This window comes from Artemia sp. Qi Xiang Cuo, chromosome 15 (assembly GCF_049724085.1).
Source record: "Artemia sp. Qi Xiang Cuo chromosome 15, ASM4972408v1, whole genome shotgun sequence".
Taxonomy (NCBI): Eukaryota; Metazoa; Arthropoda; class Branchiopoda; order Anostraca; family Artemiidae; genus Artemia; species Artemia sp. Qi Xiang Cuo.
This window is the reverse complement of record NC_142808.1, coordinates 15,954,492-15,968,418: the sequence shown is the minus strand read 5'-3', so window position 1 is coordinate 15,968,418 and position 13,927 is coordinate 15,954,492. Positions and strand designations below refer to the sequence as shown.

At 34.4% G+C, this 13,927-nt stretch overlaps 1 protein-coding gene across 1 annotated transcript in view; it reads right to left on the bottom strand.

Annotated features, from left to right (window-relative positions):
• Positions 1-4,471: 4,471 nt before the first annotated feature.
• LOC148943380 (alpha/beta hydrolase domain-containing protein 17B) overlaps positions 4,472-13,927 on the bottom strand; it is a 64,207-nt gene continuing 54,751 nt past the window's right edge. Inside the window, exon 4 of the mRNA XM_089101008.1 lies at positions 4,472-4,916. Coding sequence (XP_088957134.1) covers positions 4,833-4,916 — 84 coding nt within the window. The 3' untranslated portion in view covers positions 4,472-4,832. The remainder of the gene's footprint in view (positions 4,917-13,927) is intronic.

Sequence of the window (13,927 nt, the reverse complement as noted above, 5' to 3'; positions counted from 1 at the left end):
CATAACGACAAAGAGCCAATATGTGAATTTTCTAAGGCGGCTGGCTATCATCAAAAGCTCTCGAGAATTTGTGGTTTCGCTGTAAAATTTGACTGAAAAAAAAACAGAGAAATTTTACTTCCCTTTTGTCGGTAAGCTTATCAACCAAAGCTGGTAGCACCAGAGGGGATTCCCAAAGCAGCCAAATCACCAAAATGATAAATTTTTTTTAACTGATTTATGGCGTTTTCTGGGCAGGTATGCTAGAAGCCTAGAACATAATAGGGACTATCCTTTCCTGAACTTACAAAAGAAAATTCTGTCTCATTTAATGGAAAAAAAACATTGCCACTTTCTGATGATGTAACTACTTCTAACAACTCACCACAGCACCAGACCGCCTGAGGTCTACGCAGGCTCCTTCTCCATCCCAATCTATTCAAAGCATCTCTCTTTACATTCTTCCAGAAAGTTCCCATGCGAGTTTCGTTAAAACTGAGCATCTCCGACACACTGAATATCTCTATCCCTGACACATATCCCAAAAACTTGAAGTTTTTCGAAGATTTCCGAGAAATTAGATGTCGACTTTTAGTTTTCTGTCATTTACTCGGATCTCTCATCCAAGCTCTATAAATCATGGCAAGATCACCCAATCAATTCTAAATAATTTGGCCAAACTAAAAAAAAATTTAAGTCACCGTATCACCACAAGTGATTGAAAAAACAATTCCCAGTGCCAAGAAGCGGCTTTATTTGGTAACAAACACGTTGCCCAATTTTCAAGTCAGTTGCTATGGAAACACCTGGCCAATTTTTATTCATTTAATGGGATAAAGCTTGTTAAATCTTCCTTTAGTTTCGATAATCTTAAGGCTTACGACTTAGCTAATTCAAAGCTTATTAATTCAGATTAATTAAGTCACGCTATTCAGATTAATTAAGTCATAAGGATATATATTTCCCTGCATTCCTGGCCAGAGCCTTGCAGGCGGAGGGGAGGGGGGGTATACGATGTTGTACATGTCTTTATTGTTTGTTAACTTTGTATTAATAAATATCCACCTACTCATAAAGGTGAATCACTTTACTGAACAGAATTAAAAATTCCAGCAACGCCATTTGCATTTTGAAGTGATGTGTGGCACAAACCCATCCCTGTTAGGGGGATGAGTTTTAAGGAGGACATAGGTTTGCGAAAAAAGTTGATCCTTAATTTCCTCTATTGTATGTCTGTGTCAATCCGTACATGAACGTAAGAAATTAGAGGAATTGAGGAATAAATGATGCATCCAAGGAAATGATGGAATCATGTCAGGTGAAATAAAATCAAGTTGCTATCAAACTATGGCTAATTGGAGAAAAAGCCAAGACAGATAGTCTGAGTGAGAGCCAAAGCTGACATAAGCCTTTTTCAGGATTGTATACAAATGATGTCATTTTACTTGTTGATAGATAGTCTAATCATTCATCCATCATAGGGGAGAACTTACGGTAGATGGTCATAGAATAAAGGTGATTCACATACTCTATGAGCCATTTGAAGTTGATTTTGAATTAAAATCAAGTTGTTGGACCATGATGAAAAAGTTAAGAGCCATGGCTAATTGGAGAAAAACCCAAGACAGATAGTCTGAGGGAGAGACAAAGCTGGCATAAGCCATTTTTAGAGTTGTATACAAATGATGTCATTTTACTTGTTGATAGATAGTCTAATCATTCATCCATCATAGGGGAGAACTTAGGTAGATGGTCATAGAATAAAGGTGATTCACATACTCTATGAGCCATTTGAAGTTGATTTTGAATTAAAATCAAGTTGTTGGACCATGATGAAAAAGTTAAGAGCCATCGCTAATTGGAGAAAAAGCCACGACAGATAGTATGAGTTAGAGACAAACCTGGTATAAGTCTTTTTTAGAATTGTATGAAAATGATGTCATTTCACTTGTTGAAAGATAGTCTATCATTCATCCATCCTAGGGCGAAAGTAATGTAGATAGTCATGGAATATGGGTAATTCAAATAGCCTATGAACCATTTGAAGACAATGGGATACCCCAATTAAAAGGTTTTCAAAGATTTATGAGACACATGTGGAGCAATTGTCTTCTTGAATATGTTCTGATACTGATTAGCAGCATTGCCACCTGTAGCACTAAACTGCTATTTTAGCATTATTTGATTATGTGTAGCACTGTAGTATGTGCTAAGGGTTGCCACCTGTAACACAAAGGGGCTATTTTAGCACCATTACAGTCGATTTTTTTATTGTAGCAACCGAAATTTCGGTGTATCCCGCAAATTTGGGCAATTGTAGCACATTAGGAACTGACTGTGGTGGCAACCCTGCTGATCAGTGTCAGAGAAGGGCACATGTAAAGTTACAGAGCTGGTTAATCAAAATCGGACTTTTATGTGGTTGGTACTTAATTCCGGCGTCTTTCTTTAGTGATTTATTTTTAGCTTCCATGCTTTTTTGTAGTTTTTTTTTTCTACAGCTACTGGTTCTTTGAAAATAAATGGCTATCAGAACCCAACCTGTTGAACTTTTCATTTTTGCAAAGCTCGAAATCTAATTTCAGTTAAAAACCTTCCTTCCTTGAGGTTTTAGACTTATTTTTTCAAGCGATATTGATTTTAAGCTTTGGCTCATTTGAATAATTTTAGTTTATTTTTTTGCTAATAAATTTTTCTTTCTTCTTAGATTTCTTGGTACTCTTTCATTAGCTAGACTCTTTTATATAGTGCTAGTTTGGTTAATGCTAATGAAATAAAATAGGATGACTATACAATAGTTTAGAAACAAATTTGGGCTATATATTTACACATTAGGGGGGGGGGCAAAGCATAGCATGTATTTAGTACGTAACCTAACCTAGGTACCTCTTTCCCACAAAAAAAACCAAAAACAACACTTTGAATATCGTTTACGCAATTAAGACCACACTATACATTGTATTTCTCTACAGCGGAGTCTTGTATCATCCCGTTGAAAAACGGGTTTTTCAACGTGTCTCGAGTTTGGGATATAAATAGAGTCCAGCTAATGAAACAGTACCGATTTCTTTTTTATCTCCAACTTTGAAATGGTGGCATTTGATAATGACTCGTCTGATAATATTTTGTGATTTAGCTTATTCGAACTAACCTAATTCACATCACCGCAATCTTTTACAATTTTTTTTCATCCTCGATTGTAAATAGATGGTACGGTAGTATAATGATGAAAATATGGAAGCTCCGACTTCAGATGTCAAGGCTTAGTAAAAGCAATTTTTTCTCGTTTGGATAACCTAAAGAAATTAGTCCAAAGCCCTCCACCAGAGCCGTTCCTAGGGTTGGTGGTGCCCGGGGAAAATTAATTATGGCACCCCTCCCGACTCAAATAAAAGCAAAAAAAGCCGAATCAAAGCGAAAAATGTGATCAAACTGGGCAATCCCCAAGCCGCGGCTAATTTGCCCCCCCCCCCCAGGAACGGCTCTGACTGCACCCCTGTGAAAAACGGTAGACCTAGGCCATAAATGAACAAGGTTTGGTCTTTAACTCTCTTCTTCCTTAGGAGGAACAACCAACGCCATCTGAAAAATCAGGTTTAAAATGGATCAAAAATGTATTTTTTTCGCCAAGAAAGAAAAACTATTGGAAGCTAATATTACTTTATCTGCGTCTACTCGTCCAAACTGCACAATTTCTCTGACAATGTCAGATCATTCATTTTCTTAGTTCTATAGTATGTTTCAGAACAAATTTCATTTTTTCTCAATTTTCTTTGATTTTTACTTTATCTTTAATGAAGCAACGTTCTTAGAGCTGTCTTTACGAAAGTGTTTTATATTCAGATTTATTTACCTGATATTTATATTATAGTATATTTATATCATTAAAATATATGTGTTTATACATAAATCATTTACATATTATTCAAATACTATAAAATTATTGAAATATCAATATAGAAATTAATTAGATATAAATATATGTATATATATATATATATTTATATATATATATATATATATACATATATATATATATTAAATACTATTAATATAAATATTTAATATTTAGTGTTGCCCTTGTGGATAGCACTATATAATAGACCTGCCATTATGAAAAGGTTTTATGTTCAGATATGTTTATCGGATATTTACATTATAGTATATTTACATCATTCAAATATATGAGCTTATACATAAATCATTTATATATTATTTGAATACTATTAAATTATTGAAATATCAATACAGAAATTATATATATATATATATATATATATATATATATATATATATATATATATATATATATATATATATATATATATATATATATATATATATATATATATATATATATATATATATATATATATATATATATATATATATATATATATATATATATATATATATATATATATATATATATTACATATGATATATATATATATATATAAATACTATTAATAAAAATATTTAATATTTATAGTATATTTATATTCAGAAAAAGCACCAACACCTTTAATAGCATATATCCCTTCATATTTGAGATCAATTGCAAATGGATTACAATATAAATTGCATAGAGATTACAAAACAAGAATTTTTTTTATTATTCAATGTTCACTTGCTGTCGAAATAAGAAAACACAACAGCCTGAGGTAAAAATTATTTAAACCATTTTTTCACACAGAGAGATCGGATTTTTTGTAATGGAGTTCACTCAATACAGAAACAGGGTAGTCAGAGTATGTAATGCACTTAGGTAAGATTTATAATAGTTTTTCACCAAATTGGCAGGCTGGATGAGCCAAATCAGGGTCATTTCTGTCTATTTCGAAGGCTGGTTGTCAATTCCCCAACTCGGTAGAGACAAACTGTTTTAACCTCTCCAGGTATTGACTATACAGTTCAACATCATTATGACCTGCTCCCTGAAAAAACAAAATGTTTACAAAATTTCAAAACTGCTTATTTTCAATAAGTTGTTTAAAAAAACTGTTTTCAACACTGATGGCACGAGGAAAGGGCATGTTTAGGATTTTTGTTCGAAGGAGGGGGTTAATTAATTCCAATGGTTGAAAAAAAACTTTACAAAACGCATCAGAAATTTGTTTAAATGCATTTTTGTTACTTTTTTAAGAGACGGAAAAAGAAATTTCAAGGGGAGGGGTCAAACCCAGTACCCCACTCCCTGGATACGGCCTTGGCACGAGGATATGAAATCGCTTTCCTGATTACCAAGTTCTTGTCATAAAGACTTCTACTAAACGAGATCAGCAAGGCCCTCACGGGCCGAGTTCGCATTTTCGAGTCAAGACGAACCCGAAATGACACCTTCTAAAAACAGGTCACAAATACAAAAAAAGACAACATCAAGAGGTAAAAACAAAAATCCAGAAAGATGAAAAGGATAGAAAATAAAGGACAATCTTGATTAAAAACGAAAAACAAAACGAAAAAAACAATAGTAATAAAAAAGGGGGTGATAGGTCTGATTTCAACAAATTAGTTCTTCAACTTTATTTATGCGTGACATATATATCATAGGCAGCGCAATCGCGCTACCTAAGTAAAGAACGATGTTGGCACAATGTATTATTTTTTTTTCATACCAGGGCACTTCGTATCGAAAGAGTTGTCCTAAAAACTTCGAAAAGGGCTCATTCGATTCGAAATTGGAGTGGCTAGTGCCCTTTTTAATAGTCAAAAGTGATTGGAGGGCAACTTCCACACCCCTTCCACGCCCACCATTTCCCCAAACACATTCAATCAAAATTTTGAGACAGTCATTTTGTTCAGCGTAAATGATTTCCAGATAGAACTTATGTTTTTGAGGAGGACACTCCCCCACAGCCCTAAGGACAAGGGTCGTAAGTTATGCCCTGGGGGCATATAAGATTTTTATAGAAAGCATTGCCGTAGAAACTTCAAAAAGGCTCATTCGATTGGAAATTTAAAGGGCTTCCCTTTTAATAGTCGAAAGTGATTGGAAGGCAACTAACCCCCCTGTCACGCCCACCTTTTCCCCAAACACATCCAATCAAAATTTTGAGATAGCCATTTTGTTTACGTAGTTGAAAGTTCTGGAAACTAGGTCTTTGAGGATAAAAGCCCCCCCCAACCCAAAAGGCACGGGCTGCAAGTTATTCCCGGGGGGCACATAAGGTTCTTATAGAAACCGTTGTCGAAAAAACTTCAAAAAGGGTCTATTCGATTGGAAATATAAAGGGCTAATGCCTTTTTTAATAGTTAATAGTGATTTGAAGGCAACTAACACCCTTCCATGCCGACCATTTCCCAAAACACATCCTGTCAAAACTTTTAGATAGCAGTTTTGTTCATTGCAGTTGAAAGGTCCGGAAATTATATCTATGGGGAGGACATTCCCCCCACAGCCTTCATGACAAGGGTTATAAGTTATACCCCGGGAGCATATAAGGTTTTTTTTATAGAAAGTGGTGTTGCAAATACTTCAAAAAGGGCTAATTCCATTTGAAATTCAAAGGGCCAGTGCCCATTTTAATAGTTGGGGGGCCACTAACCTCCCTCTCACGCCCACCATTCCCCCAAACATTTTTGGGGGACTTCGTATCGAATTATTTTTTTTTCTATATTCTTTGTATCGAAGGAGTTGTCTTAGAAACTTCGAAAAGGGCTCATTCGATTGGAAATTCGAATGGCTAGTGCCCTTTTTAGTAGTCGAAAGTCATTGGAAGGGAACTAACAACCCTTCCATGCCCACCATTTCCGCAAACACATCCAATCAAAATTTTGAGATAGGTATTTTGTTCAGCGTAGTTGATTTCCAGATAGAAATTATATTTTTGAAAGGACACTCCCTCCACAGCCCTCAGGGCAAGGGTTGTGAGTTATACCCTGGGAACATATAAGGTTTTTATAGAAAGGTTTGTTGTAGAAACTTCAAAAAGGGCTCGATTGGAAATTCAAAGGGCTAGTGCCCTTGTTAATAGCTAAAAGTTGTTAGAGGTCAACTAACCCACTCTTACGTTCCTCATTACACCAAACCCACAAACAATATTTTAAGATAGTCATTTTATTCACCGTAGTTGAAAGGTTTGGAAATTAGAATTTTGAGGATGACAACCACCTCCCCCCTCACTCAGAGCCCTCAGGACAAGGGTTATAAGTTATGGCCTGGGGTATACAAGGTTTTTATAGAAAGTGTTGTCGTAGAAATCTCAAAAAGGGCTCATATGATTGGAAATTGAAATGGGTAGTGCCCTTTTTAATAGCCGAAAGTGATTGGAAGGCAACTAACACCCCTTCCTTGCTCACCATTTATCCAGACACATCTAATCAAAATTTTGAGATAGCCATTTTATTCAAAATAGTTGAAAGGTCCACAAATTATATTTTTGAAGATGACATCCCCCCACAGCCCTCAGGGTAAGGGTTGTAAGTTATGCCCTGGGGGCATATAAGGCTTTTTCTATTGAAAGCTTGGTCTTAGAAACTTGAAAAAGAGCTCATTCGATTGGTAATTCAAAGGGCTAGTGTACTTTTTCATAGACGAAAGCGATTGAAGGGCAACTGACCCACCCCTGACACCCACCTTTCCCCCAAACACATCCATTCAAAATTTTTAGATAGCCATTTTGTTCAACGTCGTTATAAGTTTTAGAAATTGTGTCTTTTAGAATGATAACCTCCTCAAAGCCCTCAGGGAAAGGGTTTTAAGTTATGCCCTGGGGGCATATAAGGTTTTTTTATTGATAGCGATGGTGTAAAAACTTCAAAAAGTGCTCATTCGATTGGAAAATTAGTAGGGCTTGTGTCCTTTTTAATAGTTGAAAGTAATTGGAGGATAACTAACACCCCTCTCACACCCACCATTTCCCATACACATCCAATCAAAATTTTGAGATAGCCATTTTGTTCGACGTAGTTTACAAGTCCTGAAATTATATTTTTGAGGATGACACTCCCCCCATAGCCCTCAGGGCACGGGTTGGAAGTTAAGCCCTGGGGGCATATAAGATTTTTTTTTTATAGAAAGCGTTGTTGTAGAAACTTTGTCGTAGAGGCGTTGGCTAAAAACCATTATGCCTTCCCAAGGCCAGAACATAATTTGCACTTTACTGAAAAAAATACAAATGAATGTACATTGTCAGTTTAATACACATATACTGATATTTATTAATCAAAATGTTAATATTATTTGATTTATGTAATTAATAAAATTAAAAAAATTTGTATTTTTTCAGTGAAATTAAAGTTTTGTACTGGCCTTTCGAAGGAATAGGGATTATAATCCCTGCTTGTATTAATTTTTTTGTGATTTTAATTTGACCCAGTTATTTATTGCAACTAATACCCGTTTTGTTTTTTATTTATTTATTGATACTGATTTGTGATATTTTCAAGCACTGTGAAGTGCGTGCTGTTATAAGGTTTTTTACTTTGTGCCGTGGGTGTGAGCTTTGTGCCGTGTACAGACCAAAAGTTATGAGTGAAGGAGTTATCCATGAATGGGTACGTTTATTTAAAAGTGGACGAGAAAACGTTCATGATGAAGAAAGGAGTGGTAGACCATCCTTGGTGACTGACAAACTCGTTCAGACAGTTGATGCAAAAGTTCGTGAAAATTAACGTTTCACAATAGCGGAGTAGTCTACTGATTTTCCACAGATTTCTAAGACTCTTTTGTACGAGATAGTGACAGCAAGATTGGGTTACCGTAAGTTCTGTGCACGATGGGTGCCCAAAATTCTTACCGACCACCACAAAACTCAAAGAATGGCCTCTACATTAGACTTTCTGTCACGTTATGAGGACGAAGGAGAGCCCTTTTTAAACAAAATCAGGACCGGTAACGAAACTTGGATTAAGTACATAAGTCCTGAAACAAAAGAACAGTCAAAGATTTGGGAACTTTCAGATTTACCTACCAAACTACAAAAAGCCCAGCACGATTTTTGTGCCAGAAAACTGATGGCAACGGTGTTTTGGGATGCCAAAGGGGTGTTGTTGGTTGAATTCATGGAACGTGGGACGACCATTAATCAAGACGTGTACTGTGAAAGACTAAAAACATTACGACGGGCTATACAGAACAAACGCTGTGGTATGCTGACTTCTGGTATCGTTTTTTTTCCACGATAACGCCCGTCCTCACTCTGCTCGCAGAAAAACAGCCCTTCTTGAGTCCTTCAAGTGGGACGTTTTCAACCATCCACCTTATAGTCCAGATCTGGCGCCAAGCGATTATCACCTCTTCATGCATATGAAGAAATGGCTCAGGTCCCAGCGGTTTGATGACGACGAAGAGCTCAAAGATGCGGTCACAGGCTGGCTCAAGGCACAAGCGGGTGATTTTTATGCAGAAGCAATTTCAAAAGCTTGTGAAGAGATACGATAAGTGCCTCAATCGTTATGGAGACTATGTCGAAAAATAGTGCAAAGATGTAGTTGTAAGATGTATATATTAAAATATTTTTACTTAACTTGATATATTTTTTTCAATCAACCGGAGGTTAGTTTCTGAATTGCCCTCGTATATATATATATATATATATATATATATATATATATATATATATATATATATATATATATATATATATATATATATATATATATATATATATATATATATATATATATATATATATATATATATATATATATATATATATATATATAAAAAAATATATATATATATATATATATATATATATATATATATATATATATATATATATATATATATATATATATATATATATATATATATATATATAATATATATAATATATATATATATATATATATATATATATATATATATATATATATATATATATATATATATATATATATATATATATATATATATATATATATATATATATATATATATATATATATATATATATATATATATATATATATATATATATATATATATATATATACTATTTAACACTAATGTTAAATAAAATAATACTAGAAAATAAAGAAATACAAAATATATAAATTAGATGACTTAATGAAAAAGTATTAGTTCAAAACCGAATCTTTTTTAACATAGTCTAGCCAAGAGAAATTAGATAGGAGCTAGAAGTTCTAGATATGTTGAGCATGATTATTATCCCTGCCAATTTCCGAAAATGGAACGAAGGAGAATGTTATTTAGGAAATGATTGAGGAAATTAGACATTGATAGGTGACTGTCATGATCCAGGGATAGAAGAGGACATTATAATCAATAAGATACGGGTCCTATTTCCGATACTTGACTTAAGAGACAAGTCTCATTTTAAATAGAGCTTAAATTAGAAGTGATGATACGCTCTGCAGTAACTTGAAACCTCAGCACACCCAGGAACCTAGGGTGGAGGGAGGAGATACAGCATAGTTTTAATTCTTCTTTTCGAAAATATCAAGTAATAAAAAAAACAGGAATTATGTAAATACCTGAGGGTCAAATTTTTTTCGAGAAACAACATACCAAGTTGGAAAATAGAAACGTTTCAATCACGGCCGTATCCAGGGACTTGGGCACGGTTTGACCCCCTCCTCTCTCCCCGAAATTTTTTTCAGACTCATAAAAACGTAAAAAATGCATATAAATAAATTTTTGATGTGTTTTTTTTGTAAATCTCCCTCCCCGAACAAAACCATGGATATGCCCTTGGTTTCAATGTTACTGAGAAGATGCAGCTTGTTTTTAATAAAAATAGAATTGATCAATAAAATATTGTCTTAGTATTGATAGATATTATTAAATTTCAATTAATAGAAATAAAATTGATTTAGAATTTAATATCAGCGATCCTTTCTGAATAACTAATTTATGATCAGAAAACCCCTGGCAATTTCATACTTTGACTCAGTCTAGATTTCGAATATTTTAAGGTTTTACACGATTTTATTATCGGCAGTTTATCAGCCTACGTTTAAACTTTTGATTTCTACGCAGTCGACCCATGTAAAGACTATTTGATAAAAAAAAAATAACAGTTAAAAGATATGAGATATGAGATAAATATATATAAGATATGAGATAAAGATATAGAATTAGAGATAAATATATATAAAAAAGATAAGATATGAATCATACAAGAATAAGAGATACGGGCAAAGAGAAGTAACAAAAGTTTTCTTGACCCATAGCCTTGAAAGCTCGAAGACATTTTCCTAACAAAGATTATTGCCAACATGGTCAACATAAAAGATTTTAGCCATCGAGCAGGCTGCCAGAAAATATAAAGAAAAGAAGAGAATTTGACTAAATTCATGCTAGAACGGGATTAAGTACAGAGGAATATGTAAAGACAGGTTCAACACTTGAAGACAGGCGGATCCAGGGGGGACGAGGGGGGCGCCCCCCCTAGCGTAGTCTAAAGTAGTGTAATTTACTTAATTAACTAAAGTTTGCGTTAATTAAATTTGCTCCTAACGCAAGTTTATCGGATCAACCTATTTTGCCCCCCCCCAAATTTTTTTCGGATCAATCTATTTTGCGCCCCCCTAAAAAAAATCCTAGATCCGCCCCTGCTTGAAGGGTGGCCAAACACGAAAAAAGTGCGTCTTTAGTCACTATTTTCAATTTTTCAGTAATACAGTCTTCAAAATTAATCTCAGTATGGGATCCGACCCCCCCCCCCAACTTCACGGTTGTGTGCAAGTACATTCCCCACACTTCAAACAAATAAAGTCATCATCTTTTCCACCAGTTGAGTGGTAAAGTTCTTTTCTGCGAATGCGTTTTCAATTTTTTTACTTTATGAATTTAAGATAAATAACAAATTGTCTCGACTGAACAGTGGCTTTGAGTTATACTAAAACCTTTCAACCATCATTAACGCACTATCTATAAAACTGACAAGTAAATTCGATATAATAGATAAAAAGAAAATAAAACCGTATATAGCAAGACAGATGCCGTATCTCTAATTAACTATCCATCAAAGATTATGGCCCCACAAAAAAATCATTTAAAGTACTGGCTAGTATTAAGAATATTCCATGTGAGCACATTCCCATTCAATTTCCCCAGAAAATGAGATTTCAAAGTGAAAAATAATACCGTGCGAACATTTAAATGTGTTTCTGATATATTCAATGGCAAAGCGGAACAAGGCTATATATCACAAAGCTAGCCAGCGACACTCATTTCTTTTTTCTGGTCTACCACAGAATTTTCACGGTAATATATTCCCAGCCAATCGTATTATGTATGCTATTAGAAGTTTACGGCTCAATAGGGGGGGGGCGGAGACGAAACTCATTTATAAAACAATGGGAGCAACATTGCGAGGCCGTATCCAGGATTTTTTTTTCGGAGGGGGTTTCACTCAAAGATTTTTTTTCGGGATGGGGGGGGGGTACACAAAAAAAAGCATACAAAATTTGTTTATGTCCATTTTTGTTAAGTTTTTACAAGTCAAACAAACATTTTGCGGGGGGGGGATCAAACCCCCTACCCCCCCCCCGCGGGGTACGGCCTTGCAACAATGTAATAGCGTTTAAAATATTAAACCTTTTCCTCGTTTCAACATGCGTTTCCTCAGTTCTTCGGTGAAATTTTACTATATTAAAACTTGGTAAAATGAATATAGCAGTAACAAACAGTTCTCTAAATCGTCAGCCTTGAACGTCTTCCTTCAACTACGGAAGGCTCTGGAAGCGAAGCAAAATTCCAACACGGACGAAGCTCCGAGTGTATGAAGCTATGGTTCTGTTCTCCTCTATGGATCTGAAACGCGGCCCCATAAAGCAGCCGAAGCACTGATATTGATATATATTCTACCACAAATGCCTGCGTTATATCCTGGGCATCCGCCTCTCAGATAGAATCTCGAACGACGGAGTCGGGTTAAGATGTGGGGTTCGCCCAGTTGTCTTCGATTTTGTCAAACAGATGGTTTGGCCACACAATGCGTAGACCAGATGACCAAATAAGCAAAAAATGCCTCAAATATTTAACACTACCGGCATGGAAGAAGAGCGCAGGAGGCCAAAAGAAGATGTGGCTCGCGACAGTGAAGCTTTATCTGGAGTCAATCGGAGGGTTCAGAAAATAAGGCAGTCTTTGGGATCGTCAGTAGTTGGAGATTGTAGAGCCTGCCCCCCTCCAGCTAAACCTCGGGAAGGAGACATGTCGTCGTCTGTTGGGTACCACGATGATCCTAGTTGCGGATTGAACGTGCAGCAAGTACAACTAAGTACGGGGGGTTTCAAGTTATAAAAAAAGCAAAAATCAACGACTACAGATAAAATTAATTATAGTGCCCTAATTATTATTAGGGCACTTTTTTATTATTAACTTTTAATTTTTTTTATTAAAATTTTATTTAATTATTATTAATTATCTTTAATTATTATTAGGGCACTTTTAAATTATTATTAACTTTTTTTTAATTAATCAAAAGCAACATCAGGATCAATGCAGGCAAAGAGGCTCCTAAAAGATTTCGCAGCATCTTCATGTCTCTCATGAATACTCAATACTATTTTTAATAATAACATTAATATTAATAGTAATTGAATCCCACGTTATTTTAGAATTCTGAAAGGCTTTCAGGCAAAAAGACTTTTCAGAAAAAATATATTTTTTGACTAATTCTAGGAACATATTTTTATAATCTTTAAATCGTTTAATATTATCAATTGATGGATATTTCTTTCCTATTTTATATAGACGATTTTTTTTTTTCATTGATTGATCTCATGAGTGACTAAGTAATCCACGTTTTTCTTTGAAAAAACTTTTACGATCCCATTTTTCATAAGGTGATGATTTAATTGTTCATATGATACTCAGTAAAAATCATAGTGATCTATTCGGAACTCTCATTTCTAGTACTTCATTCCAATCTAAATCGTCAACTACTACTTTTGAATTATACATATTTGTCTTTGAAAAATTTCTCTTTTTTGTAATAATTTCATTCTCCAAGTCTCTTAAATGTTATAA